The sequence below is a fragment of the Saccoglossus kowalevskii genome, chromosome 22 (assembly GCF_978046115.1).
Source record: "Saccoglossus kowalevskii chromosome 22, keSacKowa6.1, whole genome shotgun sequence".
In the NCBI taxonomy this organism is placed as follows: Eukaryota; Metazoa; Hemichordata; class Enteropneusta; family Harrimaniidae; genus Saccoglossus; species Saccoglossus kowalevskii.
This window is the reverse complement of record NC_140662.1, coordinates 11,484,169-11,501,256: the sequence shown is the minus strand read 5'-3', so window position 1 is coordinate 11,501,256 and position 17,088 is coordinate 11,484,169. Positions and strand designations below refer to the sequence as shown.

Here is a 17,088-nt window from a genome sequence, read left to right as displayed (position 1 = left end):
CATGCAAATTGAATGCACCTCAATAAGTATAATGCTAAAATTCAAATTCATCACATAACTCAACACTGAGGTCAGTAGACAAGTGAAATTAAACACTGAGGGCAGTAGAGAAATGAAATCAAACACTGAGAGTAGAAGAAAAGTAAAATTTAACACTGAGGTCAGTAGACAAGTGAAATTAAACAAAAGGGTGTAAAATGGTCTCAACACAACACTGAGGGAGTAAATCACCCAAAGTGAACAGCAACGTGTCTCACCTGATTGCATATGCAATAATAGAGCTAGGTTCATTGTCAAAAACAACTACTGGAAGCTGAGATCCTGGTGGTAAAGTATAATGCTCATCAGCTGGGCTGAAAACAAATTCACAAAGAAATGATTTACCAGGTAAGCATGTTAAAAAGCTTAAATGACATCTCTCATATTCATGTACCCCCAACTGATTAGAAGAGCACCAGTCATGTGAAATGAAATAAATCACAATCATACCGACATTCCACTCCAATGGTGTCTACAAGTAGATATATGAACCATGTATTGGTTGGCGAGTTCTAATATTTTGAAAGTACAAGTACAAAAAAAGTATGAACAGGTTCTCCGGACTATTGTGTCAGACTGTTGCTGTTGAAACATTGGCGTTGAGATCAATAATTTGACAACTCTCGATTTCAAGATGACAAAACAATTATTAACTGTTATCTCCGGGTAGATGAAAACAATTATAAGATTTGGGGTATAGTACGAAGATTTGACTCCCTGATGTGTCAATTATGCGTCACTGTGAATAATCAGGGTCACATCAGGGCAGCTTTGAGCCCTACCCCACAGCATATATTATCCCCCTAGAGACTTAAAAGCTGATGCCATAATGCTTTTATTAGGTATACAAGTTACTTGATACATACCAGTATAACAAATGTTACAACTTGGAATCAGATGAGGTGACCTGTACCTCAAAGAGTTTAAGGAGTACAGTACTTACTATGGACATGCAAGTGGTGTAAACATGGGTCCAGACAGGAAGTTAGCGAAGATGTTTTTCATCGCAGATCTTTTATCGGCCAATTTCGGTGTCAAAGTTTCATCACTACCGGCATGTACATTGCTGTATTCCGAGGTGTCTGTACTACTCCCATGTGGTGCCGACACTGCAGAAGTGAACACAGTCAAGATTCAATCAGTCAATGCAACAAACAATATGTGCAGGAAAATTATTTTCCAAAGACTTCTTTTTTTCCTTTTTCATGCATTCACTTTGCCCTTTTTGTCCATTCTAGAAATAAACACCCCCAAATACATGTATATTTATTGATTATCAATATGATAAAATTAAATGTAAAACAATAAATGTAAAAAAATAATACAACTGTACTTGCATTGTTTGATAAAGTGTGGTTTCTCTCCTCCAAGTGAACTGACTCTTCTGTGAGACAATTTGTCTGGTGCTCTGTCTTTCTCATTTGACTTTACTATATTATCTGTAGTCAAAATAATAACATGTCAATGCTTGCACTGCTTATTTTCACATCCACTTTGCTATCAAGAGACATTAAACAAGAAAACAACATATGAATGTGTTTCAATAATGGAATGATTATTTACAAAGTCTTGGGACTATAATGTGAAGTTTTTTATTCAAATTTTGCAAGAATAATGACAATCACTTTTCAATGATTTTTTAATGAGTCTGAATATCCATGATCATTTTTGGTTTCTGTTCTGATGCATATAAATTCACAAAAATCTTGCTTCTGCTCAGAATTCCTACACGACAATATTGATTCTACGTGAATCTTCAAATATTTCCACTGAATTGTGCATATTCATACCGTGAAATTCATCACTTTTGATCATCTCATTTGTTCATTTGAAACTATGAATGACTTGCAATGACCATCTAGCAGTGTCTGATACAAAGATGTCACGTCAACCACCCCAACCAGTAATTTCAGTCAATAACATTTGTTCATTGAACACAAAATATAACCATGGAAATTGTTTATTGGGCAATTTGAGGTAGATATCTACCATTAAAACATTAGAAACAAATGATCCCAGTAAATCATTAGGTTTTTATGGAGAAAGATGCAAAATAGTCTAAAAATCAGCCATTTTGGAATATTTTCCATAGGATTCCATGAAAACACATTATTCCATGGATAACTTATACTTATGTTAAAAATTTTCCAATTTTTCAAGACCGCTATATGTAGCCTTTATAACACTATGTATCACTTTTGTTAGCATACTGGTAGGTCATCAAACTAAATATTGAGATATTGGAATGCTTCTGTTATTTAAAAAACACACTTTTTAATCAATTTTCAAAGTCACTTTGTGGAACACTTCGGTTTGGTGACCATATATAATTATTTCAGAATTTTGAACAATACAACTCCTCTTGCTGGAGTATTTTTTGTCAATGGTAGCAAACTACCTTAAGACAGCTTGGTACAAATGTTTGTAAATCTGATTATTAAATTATTTTGATGTTGTATCTCATTGAATGATCAATAGTACAAAAGGGTAAAAAAAGATAATCTCACCACTCTTTCGTCTTTCCCTATCTGCTTCATGTTCTTCAATGAGTTGTTCTAATTTACACTGCGGTAACTGCTGTGATGACGATGGTGATCCTGTCACTAAGGTACTTGATTCCGCAGAGTCGTACATGAAGGATGGGGTCAAGGGGCTGCTGGTTTGTGGCCCCCAGGTGGATGCTCGGTGTATCGTGGGTCGTAGTAAGGATCGGAATTCAGGTGGCTTTTCCTGGCTTGTAGTATTTTGTATTGGTGATGGTGTTTCCACAGTGACCACAACAGATGAAGAAATCTGTGAAAACATAAATGACTTTAAAATAATTGAGAGATGGAATTATGTTCAATGGACTAATCAGTGCTGGCTTTTCATGAAAAGTAGGGTAACCAACAAAATTGCTTGGTTACTTCAACCAATTTATAAAAATTAGAAATTATTTCCATTGGAGAACGGTAGTTTATCCCTTTATTTTTACAAGTAGACTCTTCTAATCTAAATTTTAAAGAAAACCCTGCAGTGACGTCCATCTGTATGTAGATGTAGTTTCTGAAGTTCTGTGAGAAACTGTGGAGTTTGTCTTTAACATCTTCTGTTGATGCCTTTTTTCTTTCCAATCATTCCAGCTATCCGTGGGGGCTCTCAGCTGGTGAAGTGTTATATGTTGCATCATAATCACCAAGTCTTTCTTGAAAACTGTTAGAGTCCAGTCTGTTTTTTTTTCTGTCGTTAGTAGTTTTTGAAAACTGATTTTATCCTCCATACATTATTTCTATATTTGTCATCCAGATTAATTACCTTGTCAATAACTGACATGCATGAAGCAAGTACAAGTGAGACAACTAATTGGTAAAAATAGAATTGTGTAGCAATCATTTAATATGCATGACAATACACAATGACTGAGCTTAACAGTTGAGCCAAAGCATCTATATAAGCCACAAAAAACTCTGAACAAACAAGCTGCTCTCTGATTGGTCCAACTGTTCAGATTAGGTAGCCAATCAGGCACAATCTTGTAAGTAACTTTGCAGTGAGACTCAAGCTTGGTGCACCTAGTTGTTGAGTTTCATGGCATTCACATTTTTTTGTGCACAATAATCATACCTGATCAACAGGTGATGTAGTGACTATTTCATCCTCCATTTTATTCTGCATCGTTGTTTTCACTTTCTTGAGGTTTCTCTCTTGTTGAATTAAGTCATACAATCTAAAAACAGAAATGCAATATAAAATTGTTTTGCCAGCCAGGCCAACTGTTTCACAAAAACATCTCTTGGTCCAGATATCGTGATTTTTATGAAAATGTCATCCATGCACATTCAACGTTAATATAAGCAAGATATTTTACAAACAGGGAACCCTTATCGAATACAATGTTAAGGGCTTGTGACTCAATAGTCAGAACAGCTTGTGACAAACTATCTTTCAATTTGCCTTTCCATTGAGTCTGTGACTCCACACTTCTAAACTGTCCAGCTATCCAGTTGTTTTCATATGTAGCGCATGGACATTCCAAAATGTTACCCCATGTGTGTTTGGCTGAATAATTGTATTTTGACTGATGCGTAAATTATGAGTGAAAAATTCAACAATGGATTGCAGCACATGCACCATTTATGACTGGTTCATAGACTCTCTCAACAGAAATGATAGGGGGCGCTCTAACACTAAACACCCTTGGCTGGTTTCCGCCTCAAGTGTCATGGTGTACCAAGCCACAAGAGGCCGGTAACTAGTAACCAATCCGGCATTCCGATTGGTCCATCACTTTCTCGTTGCTTGTTCTATTTCCCTTGATTACCTGACGTCATCGCTTACGCTTGTGGCCGGCCGTTCAGGGGTTTCCTTTTACTTTCGAAAGTTGGGCGAATAAAAAACTGTTTCTTTTGTTATAAATTTGCACAGAAACAGTGAATATGTAAATCTAAGCAGGCAGTATGTATGAGCATGGCTTTATCGTAATGTTACAGACACGTTTACGCAGAACGGAACTTGGAATGTTTTCAAATTACGTCACTCAGTCACGTGCCTTCCGGCCGGAAAACCGGCCAAAATGGAACAACATGACGATTAATAGTTACCTGCGTCCTACTTGTCATTTGCAAAGGACGCCGGGAACCAGCGAATAAACACCCCCTCTCTCAAGACACCTACAGAGGGCGCTATCACTTACCTTTCATTCCACAAAAGAACTGCACTGCATGTCAATCTTTTGATTTCAATGATGTCATTTGACAACTTGTAAAGAGCACTGTACAATTCAGCTGTTGATGAAAATTCAAACACAGCTATGTCTCAGACATTGTGTATTTTGTAATACCTGTGAGTCATTCAATTTCCAGAAAACAAGGAAAAACCTGTTTATTCTTTAAAAACGTCATCAAGATGCTTTAGCGTCAAAAAAAACAAAAACTATGAGATTTGCAGAATAGCCACCTTGCCAATAGCCGAAGATCACTAGCCAATTCGGTTGTGATTGACTTTTCAGTATCTTCGGATGTCATCGCCGACTAAATCATGCGTGTGATGCTCTGTTCAATGTTTGAATATAGATGATTTTAAAAACATTTTCCATTGAGTTTAGTTTGAGATGTACACCCAAATCATTACTTGGTTTCTGTATAGCAATTAGATCCCTCTTTATACTGAATTTATAAAAAAATGTATTCATGATAACATAGCATTCAATTATATTCTTTTCTAGCATAGTTGAGTTATGGAGCATAATTCAAACAACAATGCATGACAGAATTTATTATAGTGGAGACAATAAATATCCTAGTCAATAAACGAGGCAATGTTTCAAGTTTCGATCAGCAAAACTCAACAATTTTCTGTCATTCTGTCAAGTTACTTAAAACTCAAGGTTTCAACTATGTTTTTGCAATAGTAAAATAATAATGTTAGGACAGGAAGGAAACAGTAAATAAAGATGGACACTTTGTAATATAAACTCAAATACTTCATCAACACTTTTTTCTCCTGCAACAATCCAGTAGTAGAAACAAAACAAAAATCAAAGATTAGTTTTCACTAACCTGGGTAGTCATTTTTCATTTTACACTCCTTATCTCTGCCATATTTATCAAGTCCAAGTGCCTCAAGAGCCGCCTGTGTTTTTTCAATCTCTTTCCTAAAATGATCTTGATCCAGCTGAGAAAATAAATACCAAACCAATGAACTACTTAGTGTGCTCGAAAACTCTCCAAATATCAAAATAAACTAAATTATCAATGCACACTTTCTTTTTTTTATAATTTTTCATGGTTTATAAAAAATATTTACATAATTGAGAGTTTCATACATGCCAATTTCTATGTCTATAGCATTGTATTCTGTATAAAGTGAAATGGCACAAAATCACAGGGCTGTCATGAAAGGCGAGACCAAACAACGCCTTCTTCAAAAACCTGATGTCGAAATGCAGATCTTTGAAGATGGAAAAATTATTGATTTTACAAATAACGAGGGATGTTTCAGTGAATGGAAAATGGTACATTACCTTTTGCTGTGTAATGAAGTCCTTCAGTTTTCTGTCTCTGCTCTGTGACGACGACACTTCTTTTAGTTTCATTATACATTCCAATATCTCGCTATAAACATTATGACCCCTAGCAGATAAGAAACAGAAATAAGTAAGTGAAAAAACAAGGACATGGAGGGAGGTTTGATGGGTGTGTTGCAACATGGCTACAAGATAAGGCCATGAAAGGTAATAATTATTATAATATTCTTTTAATGGAAGAGTCTCGGTTCTGTAGTTTTGCTACCATGGGAACGAAGAGGGGGTCTAATTGAAGTAGATTCCCTTCCGGTCAGCAGAATTACCCAGTATTAACATTTTAATAAACTAGTTTCAGTTTCAGTTGACATGATTTTAATAAACTAGTTTCAGTTTCAGTTAACATGATTTTAATAAACTAGTTTCAGTTAACATGATTTTAATAAACTAGTTTCAGTTTCAGTTAACATGATTTTAATAAACTAGTTTCAGTTTCAGTTGACATGATTTTAATAAACTAGTTTCAGTTAACATGATTTTAATAAACTAGTTTCAGTTTCAGTTAACATGATTTTAATAAACTAGTTTCAGTTTCAGTTAACATGATTTTAATAAACTAGTTTCAGTTAACATGATTTTAATAAACTAGTTTCAGTTTCAGTTAACATGATTTTAATAAACTAGTTTCAGTTAACATGATTTTAATAAACTAGTTTCAGTTTCAGTTAACATGATTTTAATAAACTAGTTTCAGTTAACATGATTTTAATAAACTAGTTTCAGTTTCAGTTAACATGATTTTAATAAACTAGTTTCAGTTAACATGATTTTAATAAACTAGTTTCAGTTTCAGTTAACATGATTTTAATAAACTAGTTTCAGTTTCAGTTAACATGATTTTAATAAACTAGTTTCAGTTTCAGTTAACATGATTTTAATAAACTAGTTTCAGTTTCAGTTAACATGATTTTAATAAACTAGTTTCAGTTTCAGTTAACATGATTTTAATAAACTAGTTTCAGTTAACATGATTTTAATAAACTAGTTTCAGTTTCAGTTAACATGATTTTAATAAACTAGTTTCAGTTTCAGTTAACATGATTTTAATAAACTAGTTTCAGTTTCAGTTAACATGATTTTAATAAACTAGTTTCAGTTTCAGTTAACATGATTTTAATAAACTAGTTTCAGTTTCAGTTAACATGATTTTAATAAACTAGTTTCAGTTTCAGTTAACATGATTTTAATAAACTAGTTTCAGTTTCAGTTAACATGATTTTAATAAACCAGTTTCAGTTTCAGTTGACATGATTTTAATAAACTAGTTTCAGTTAACATGATTTTAATAAACTAGTTTCAGTTAACATGATTTTAATAAACTAGTTTCAGTTAACATGATTTTAATAAACTAGTTTCAGTTTCAGTTAACATGATTTTAATAAACTAGTTTCAGTTTCAGTTAACATGATTTTAATAAACTAGTTTCAGTTAACATGATTTTAATAAACTAGTTTCAGTTTCAGTTAACATGATTTTAATAAACTAGTTTCAGTTAACATGATTTTAATAAACTAGTTTCAGTTTCAGTTAACATGATTTTAATAAACTAGTTTCAGTTAACATGATTTTAATAAACTAGTTTCAGTTTCAGTTAACATGATTTTAATAAACTAGTTTCAGTTTCAGTTAACATGATTTTAATAAACTAGTTTCAGTTTCAGTTAACATGATTTTAATAAACTAGTTCCAGTTTCAGTTAACATGATTTTAATAAACTAGTTTCAGTTAACATGATTTTAATAAACTAGTTTCAGTTTCAGTTAACATGATTTTAATAAACTAGTTTCAGTTTCAGTTAACATGATTTTAATAAACTAGTTTCAGTTTCAGTTAACATGATTTTAATAAACTAGTTTCAGTTAACATGATTTTAATAAACTAGTTTCAGTTTCAGTTAACATGATTTTAATAAACTAGTTTCAGTTTCAGTTAACATGATTTTAATAAACTAGTTTCAGTTAACATGATTTTAATAAACTAGTTTCAGTTTCAGTTAACATGATTTTAATAAACTAGTTTCAGTTTCAGTTAACATGATTTTAATAAACTAGTTTCAGTTTCAGTTAACATGATTTTAATAAACTAGTTTCAGTTTCAGTTAACATGATTTTAATAAACTAGTTTCAGTTTCAGTTAACATGATTTTAATAAACTAGTTTCAGTTTCAGTTAACATGATTTTAATAAACTAGTTTCAGTTTCAGTTAACATGATTTTAATAAACTAGTTTCAGTTTCAGTTGACATGATTTTAATAAACTAGTTTCAGTTTCAGTTAACATGATTTTAATAAACTAGTTTCAGTTTCAGTTGACATGATTTTAATAAACTAGTTTCAGTTTCAGTTAACATGATTTTAATAAACTAGTTTCAGTTTCAGTTAACATGATTTTAATAAACTAGTTTCAGTTAACATGATTTTAATAAACTAGTTTCAGTTTCAGTTGACATGATTTTAATAAACTAGTTTCAGTTTCAGTTAACATGATTTTAATAAACTAGTTTCAGTTTTGATTCTCTTTTGTAGGCATCCACATTACCTTTGAAAGTTTACAAATTGTTCATAAAATTACAGAAGTTGGACAAAACATATTAAATAATTGATAACATCTAGGAGTCCATGCTTAGATTTGTAAAATTATTCTGGGAGACAACATTAAAAAATGTCTATTCAACTTTATAAAAGCTGAGGCAAAAGGGCGACTGGTTGTCAAATCAACACCCAATTCTGAATAAAGCTCTGTAAAGTAGCATGCCTGGGAACTCAAAACAGTTTTGAAATTATTTCAAGACAACAGACGACGTATAGCACGTCTAATACATACACTGATACAGGCTGAGTCGCTGGAGACGCAAGCAGTAATTCGTGTATTGTGATTACTGCCATGTTTGGGTGGCATCTTTGCTAATTTCACCAGCTTCAACCACAGCTGACTGAGACACCAAAATACAATGTAGCAAACCTTGGCATGCATGAGGTGAATGACAAGCGTTCTTACAGTGAACATGACAAATGGTTATGTAACTTAATGTAGTATAGCTTCAGTGAAATCCCACAAATCATCAAAATAGGGAAATTAAAAGCCAGAAAAAATAAATGGTTTGACAGTATTTCCAGTTAACCAGCCATCTCTCATTTCACACCACAACATCACTCATTCATCCATAGTTGTACACTCCCTTTGATTGTGAACCTGGCTTACTTACTTAAACGCAGCATGTTTAATTTCTCGGTAATAATAAGACCAGCATTGGAATCTTTGCTGCTGTTCTATTATAATAGGTGGCAAAGCCACCTCCATCAGAGAAACCCGACTGTGTCTGAAAACGTAAAACAAAATTCTAGTGTCATCAACTTGATAGAAAGAATATAATGCAGTGGTCATCGCTATGATTCATTAGTAATTGACTTTTAAAGATTGATAATAATACAATCAGTTGTTAAAGCGCGGTGGTCGTCGCACCGCGCATGTTCGAATTTCTTGTAAATAAACAAACTATTTTACACGCGTTGTATACGTCCCTATGAGTCCCATATCGAACAGGACGCGGAGCGACGACTGCCGCCTTTTAACAATATTTTGTGAGGAAAATTGCCCTATAATAAAAAAGTATTAAATATTTTGCCCCGTATATAGTGTGTTCCCTCAACTAATATATTATATATTTAATGATACTGTACTTTTGGGCCAGTGGTCTATAGTATGAAATAAACATATTATTACAAAGGCACACTTGTAATGCACATCGATAGTATACATATTCAGAAGCAATAATTATCAAAATCCCGTGTTCAGAAAATGGCATATTGACTTATTGTATTAACAAAACATTATTAGGATTGAATTCTGGGTATTTTCATTTTTTAAACTTTGACCTAAAAACAGGACATTGCCATGGAAAAACAAAACTAGTTGGTCTTGGTTTTGAAAACAGTCAGTCATCAAAATAGGACCACTGAAACTTTATTTTATTTCATTCACTTTGTAGTCACTCGACAGAAGTTTGCTACTTGTTGCAATAAAATTACTAGAAATTTGTTTATGTGCCCTGTGTAGAGGTACATCACGCTTCACTGACAACTACCGTATATGTTACATCTGAGTTAACAACTATGAATGCAAAAAGCTGATTACAAGATGGCGCTTGATTGGACACCCAACCCTAAGACCAAATAGTCAGACCAATCAGAAAACAGCTTGTTTGTTTACTTTTTTTATTGCAGTATAAAATTCTGCCTTGTATATATGTTTTGACTCAACTAAGTAAGTTTGACAAATAGTCAATACTGTAAAATGACTAATTTTCGCTGAGTTTAAGTTTCATTGATTTACCATTTCAGGCATATTCAGTGGGTTTTAAATTCACGGTTTTATCATTTAGATAATGTGTTCTATGCTGAATTTTACATATTCGCTGGGTTTTAATTTAGCACATGTTCCAGTCAGCGAAATCAGCAAAATTAAAACCCAGTGAATAATTAACCCCTTTACAATATGTAATCTCAGACTGTTTTTTTTACATAGGAGTCAAATTTCCCCTGTTGTTAGTTACACATCTTGTTTTAATAGAAAACAGACTATCACACTTACTTGAATGAAGCAACCATGTTCTGGTGACCGAAATATTGGTAATGTTCATGATTTAATGAGTGTTTACAAGGGTCTGTACTGGCACGTCGACCATAGTTGTCACCATAGAAATGTAATTCCAGATATTTTGCAAACGATAAAGACCAGCTATCTTGAGTCATCGGTACGACTGGAGTCACCTAGAAAATAAAAACAGTAATAATATAAATGGGTTAATTTTTTCTCTGCCAGACTTTCTCGTTCAAATTTGCCTCCAATTTTTTTTTTATATTCTTCAATATTTTTGGAAATAAACCCTAATTTTGGAGCACACAGACAAAATTTGAGTAAATTTTCAGTTTTTGGTCAAAAAATTTGACTATTTTTGTTTCAGTCTTCTGAAGGAAAGTGTAAACTATAAACGGGATTATTTTGTGAATTTGTGATGAAAAGATGAAATTTTGTGAATTTGTGATGGTGAAATAGTTAATAGCTAGACTTTGACTTAAACAACTACTGTAGAATACTTTATTTTCACTTGGAATTTATTTTCGCTGAGGGATGATTCTGTGAAAATAAAATCCAGCGAATATACCTTTTTTTCCTATATTTCACATTAAACTCATCAAAAATCAGTGAAAATAAATTCCATACAAAAAGCTCAAAATGCCTTTTCAGCGAAAATTAATTCCAGCGAAAATAAAGTATTCCACAGTATCATGGAACTTCTTTTTTAATATCTCACATACAGTGTTTCATTCTCTTTCATCACTGAATCCATTGTTCTCCTGACCGATGTCACACATTCAAGTTATTGTGGTTCTCTCACTCCCAACAAGATCCTGGAGATCACTTTAAGCTGCAATACCAGTAATCGCTTTATCCTAATTTAGCTACTTAAATTTATAAAAATATAGGAAAGCTGAAACAACACATTTTACTGTCGCAGATCTAGATTGAAAAAAAAAACACGTCTATTTTCCATTGGTACCTGGAATTCACCAAATTACTATTTTCTGTATTTTTCTCTTATATCCATACTGTCTATATATAATACTATGAGGTTATTACGAGGATACCTCAAAGTATGCACGAAGACAGTACAGCTGGAATTCACTACGTTCAATTACCCACCATAGACTCCGGTCAGTCAAAATGACTATTTTGAACTGTAGGCATTAATCAGCGATTCTGCTGGTGAAGGAGAGATAGAATCTAGGTCAGGGGAAGCCCCAGGACCCCAAGATTCTTTTACCCCTTACGTCACGAACCCACGTGACCGAGGCCACATGGCAGCGTCATAGGCAGCCGTACAATCATTATTCTTTTATCTCCGCCTCGTCGGGAATGATTCTGAGCAGCTCTGCCTGGCTCTGTTGCTTTTTCCTGTCCGGGTTTCTAGCATGGGTTGTTGCCGCTGTACGGCATCTGACATTGTAGCTGGTAGGATAAGTGTTCCTTGTCATTTTTACCTTCGTGTTGTTTTCCCCTTTGTGTGTAGTATTTTTCACAACAAAGAAATTAAAACCCGGCGCCACTATGTAACCACTTGCTGGTTTCGCGGCGGCACCATTTACAACTGTATTTCGTTTTTTCCCTCATGCATGTCGTCTTTTATTTACAATGTATTTAGCAATATATAGATGTAATGACAGCACCAGGGCTCGCTGCCATTTTCTTTCCGGTCTCCTCATGTTTCGACGTTATATTCAGAATTTACCAGCATAGAACCCGCATCCAAGATACCTTGTCGTAGCTGCGTGTGGGGTTCAGGGTTTTTGTGTGAAGGTGTGTGTTTTTTTCACTGGAGGCCTGAGATTTTCTTTCAGAGCCATCAAAATCACTGAGACTGACCGCATCACAGCAAGGTCGCGCGTCCAGTAAACAAAACGGTTAAAGTGAGTTGCATGTTTTGCATGAGTGGAAAGTAATCACAATCGGCTACCGGTGCTTCGTGTACCGGGACATCGAGTAGGAGGCCCGGTGGTGGAGGTACCGATATTTTTCTCGGCCTCTCCCGCTGATCGGAGGGCATCCTCACAGTCTGTTTTTTCAGGCGGTGGTTTACCCGATTTTACCGGCTGCAGCGAGGCAGTGCCCCTGGAGGCTTTCCTCCTATGGGGCCCGTTGCGGGTCTTTTTGTGGACCCTTCCTCGCATGCCACCGAGTTGAGGGCTTTGGTCGAAGGACTGTCGGGGCAATTGCGTCCCTGGCAGGCCGGGTAGATCAGACGCAGTCGGAGCGAGCTGTCTCCTCTGTGTCCCCGCAGTGGGCAAGCAGGAAGAAACACGAAAGCATGTTTGCATTCAAACACGTCTCTTCCGGGGAACCCCCGTTCCCAGCGACGGCTCTCCCACTATTTTTGGGGAAGGCCAAGGCTCAGGCTAATTGCACCGGGCCTCCTCTGGAGCCTCGGGCACTGAATGGCAACGGGGTGCTGGCAGCCAAGCCTCCGATCACGGGGCAGACGGTCACACGGTAACGGTACAACGGTAACGAATTTATCCTTGTGTCCGGTCTCTACTGTGGGTTTTGACTCCCTTCTTACCGACCCACAGGAGTCCCCAGAGGAAACCAACCCTGTCATGAGACGCTCAGTCGAACACGCTCCCTCTCACATATTTAAAGTGAAAGGAGACGCAGTTCGCTCGTGTCGGATACAGCCGGTACTCCGGGCGGTCACTCAGAGTCTTCCATCCGTATGACTTGGTGAGCCACGCTTTTGGGGTGATGCGGAGTATCATCGATCCCAGTGATACAATGTAAATACCCCCCACCCTTGTTTCTAAGGCGACCACCTAAGGTTCAACGCTTATGGGATCACAGGCGTTGGGCTTAAGCGGGGCCTACCTGCACATACCTATGCACCCAGCGAGTTGCCATCTCCTTCAAATTGCCCAGCTGGGCCAAGTATTCGAATTTCGGGTGCCCCCCCCCCCCCCATTCGGGTTAGGCACAGCACCCTACGTGTTCAACCGAGTGATGAAACAGGGAGTGCTGCTGCTTCACCAGATGTCGATACATCTCAATCCGTACCCAGACTACTGGTTACTAACAACCCGGGCAAGGGGTTAATAGCCAAACGCGTCAGGCTAACACAGGATTTACTTCACCAGTTGGGCTCGTTAGTAAATCGACAAGTCCCACCTCGGCCCAACGCGCAGTTGGTGTCCCTTGGCATGGAGTTTTGACACAGAGGTAAACATGGCTTATCAAGCGTGTTGCTTAGCGCTAAGCAGCCTAGCCGAATGCCTAGTCAGCGTTCCCTCAGTGTCCCTCCGAGTATTAATGCGGATCATTGGAATGATGACCTCAGTTCAAAGGGTCGTTCCCCAGGCCGCACTACGCAGCCGCCCGGTATAACGATTGTTATAACGCCGAGCTCTCCTATGGGAACTAGATAGGCGGGTTTCGATCTGGGACCAAGTGAAGGAAGCCCTGCCCTGGTGGTCGTCACTGGCCAACCTCAGACAGGGGGGCCCCTTGGACCCGCTCGCCGCAGGTATGACTCTGGTAACAGATGCCTCCCCCAGGGTTGGGGAGCGCATCTATTGGACCAACAAGCCCAAGGATATGGACCCCGCATTAGTTTCAGGACTACCATATCAACCAGCTCGAACTGAGAGCAGTGTAGAAGGGGGGGACGCATTCCTCATCGTTGTCAGTCCTAGCAGAGCAAATCCTCCTTTGATGCCTGGAATACAATGTGGAGCTAACCGCACACCACCTTCCAGGGGTGAGGAACAGTCTGGCGACGTTCTTTCAGGACGGCTCCGTCTCCAGAACACGGAGTGGCTGATACCCCAGTGGGTAGTCTCCAGGCTGTTTCGGCTGTGAGACGGTCCAAGGTTGGACTGGTTTGCCGCACCCCGGAACGCCAAGCTGCCAACATACATAACACTCCTGCTGACTCCAGGAGCCTGGGCCAGGTTCGCTTTGCTAACCCCGTGGACCCACTTAGTTGTGTACGCCTTTCCTCCCTTCCCGCTAGTCCACCGGGCACCGGAGAAAACTTCGACAGGTGCACACCTGCATATTATCATAGGTCGCACCCAATTGGCCAAGCAAAGCCTAGTTTCCACTTCTGTTGGAAATGCTAGTCGAAACACCAGCAGTGCTTCCGGACTTACCAGACCTGCCGTCCCAACCAGACGGCGCACTACCAAAGAGCCCAGCAGGTATCACTTACACGCATAGAGGCTCTCAGTAGACCCGCACATACAAAAGCCTTATCTGAGCAGGCTGCCAACGTCCACCAACGCGGCCTACATTTCTAGGCTGCGAGCATACACTGATTGGTGTAGCGGAAGGGAGATTGATCCATACCCTCCCTCTATTGGCCAGGCCACCTGTTTGACGAAGTGGGTTTGTCCTACGCAGCGATCGTTGGCTACAGGTCAGTCTTGTCCCCCACCACTCAAAACGTACGGGAACAAGACTAGCCGATTGTCCTATTATTTACTGCTTTCTGGAGGCCAAGACCCCATACAAGGGAGCCGCCCAACTGGGACTCGTCGGCTGTGTTGTCTGCTCTAAGCAGACCGCCCTTTGAGCCTCTCCAATCAGCACCACTCAAATTTTTTAGGTGGAAAATAGTCTTTCTACTGGCCCTCGCCTCAGGTAGGCGTCGACCAGAGCTGGAGACATTGTCCTTCTCGGATGATGTACCGCTGTTATGGACAATCAAGTTGTGCTAAAGACATAATCGGGTTTCTCGCCTAGAACCAGATCCCAGGACACGATCCTCACCCGATCGTCATCCCCCGGCTGTCAAATTTTGTCTGCCCGGAAGGTCAGGAGAAATTGCTTCTCTACCTGGTTCGAGCACGGAGTTGCCACCAAACCGTACTAAGGATTTGGAATGGGGTGCCAGGCACATATCTTTGTGTTATGGCCCAGGCAGGCAGGATAGGCCGACCTCCCCAACTTCCATAACCAGGTGGTTTACTGCGACTGTATTAGAGGTCTATAATACTTTAACTTCCTCGACACGAGAACGCAGAACGTCTTTATCAACTACCACCTAAGAGACACCGAATCCATTGAAAGGGGTCTCTCTAGGTTGGGTCCCGTCGTAGCGGGTTAGTCTTGGTTTGCTGACCCAGCCCGAACTACCGCTAGGGTCCCTGTGCATAGGCAATAAGTCAGTCCGGCATTTTATGCGGACAGAATTCTCTACCATCAGCACTCCCCTGGAAGCTCTCAGGTCCCGCTTTGCGGCCTATGCCCTCATGCAGAACTGTTTCGGTCTTTACTTCGAAAGCTTACTACCCCCTAGAGTTGGGTTGGGGGTCTAGCTTTCTCAGGCACACCGAGCCCTGTCACCGTATCAGCATTTTGGCTTCTTGCTCCGGGGACAGCACAGGCAAGGTAAGGCACCACCCTTTTTTGGGTCTTAACTAGGATGTTGAGTTTGTTTTCATCCCGGACTGGGAAAAGACTTTCATCATTTTTTCTGTTTGCTCGGGAAAACCCGCCACCTATCGGCATCTGACTCTGCCTACAGTTCAAAATAGTCATTTTGCCTGACCGGAGTCTATGGTGGGTTCTCCAAACCCGCCTATTCACATAGTTCATACCCACCATAGACTCCGGGTCCCCCCAACCACCCCACTCTTTCCGTAGCGTTGGTCTAAGTCCTCGAGGCAGAGAAAAAGGAACCAGAGTGATTGTACGGCTGCCTATGGCGCTGCCATGTGGCCTCGATCACGTGGGTTTGTGACGTAAGGGGTAAAAGAATCTTGGGGTCATGGGGCATCCCCTGACCTAGATTCTATCTCTCCGTAACCAGCAGAAACACTGATTAATGCCTACAGTTCAAAATAATCATTTTGACTGACCGGAGTCTATGGTGGGTATGAACTATGTGAATAGGCGGGTTCGGAGAACCCTTGCCTAAGTATCAATCGACACGCAGCAAAGGTCTATGCGTGGCGTACTGTCTTCGTGCATACTTTGAGGTATCCTCGTAATAACCTTATTATTATACATCTTTTTCTCCAAGGATACACCATGGGAATGCAGAAATCCTAAATTTTTATAACATAATCAGTGAACTTTAATGTGTGGAGACCAGTCAAACTCTGATGGCAGCCATGTTTGTTTTTATTATTATTAGAGGACGCTTACCTGTGTAATCATTCCATATTTGGAATTTGCATTTCCTAATATGGTAGAATGAAAATACCAAAATTACGGCACACTGTAACTTATGGCGTTACGATGACAGATGTATGTAAAATAATGACCATTATTTTAGTTTATTTACTTGACTCAAAAATTCATAGAATATTCATATTCTAAGACTCAATCTAGAAAGGCATTTATTTCATGAATGAGCATTCACTCTCATCCACTCACAGTAATGAATTCACCACACTGACACATTGTTCTATGGTAAATTTTACATATGCACTGGG

The 17,088-nt window shown here is 38.4% G+C and overlaps 1 protein-coding gene across 1 annotated transcript in view; it reads right to left on the bottom strand.

Annotated features, from left to right (window-relative positions):
* Positions 1 to 17,088, bottom strand: part of LOC102809692 (1-phosphatidylinositol 3-phosphate 5-kinase-like) — a 53,682-nt gene that overhangs the window by 14,241 nt on the left and 22,353 nt on the right. Inside the window, exons 24-33 of the mRNA XM_085496052.1 lie at positions 10,691 to 10,869; positions 9,306 to 9,419; positions 6,041 to 6,149; positions 5,577 to 5,691; positions 4,712 to 4,802; positions 3,643 to 3,745; positions 2,547 to 2,832; positions 1,377 to 1,478; positions 983 to 1,148; positions 258 to 353 (exon numbers count right to left, since the gene is read on the bottom strand). Of these exons, the coding sequence (XP_085352178.1) occupies positions 258 to 353; positions 983 to 1,148; positions 1,377 to 1,478; positions 2,547 to 2,832; positions 3,643 to 3,745; positions 4,712 to 4,802; positions 5,577 to 5,691; positions 6,041 to 6,149; positions 9,306 to 9,419; positions 10,691 to 10,869 (1,361 nt within the window). The remainder of the gene's footprint in view (positions 1 to 257; positions 354 to 982; positions 1,149 to 1,376; positions 1,479 to 2,546; positions 2,833 to 3,642; positions 3,746 to 4,711; positions 4,803 to 5,576; positions 5,692 to 6,040; positions 6,150 to 9,305; positions 9,420 to 10,690; positions 10,870 to 17,088) is intronic.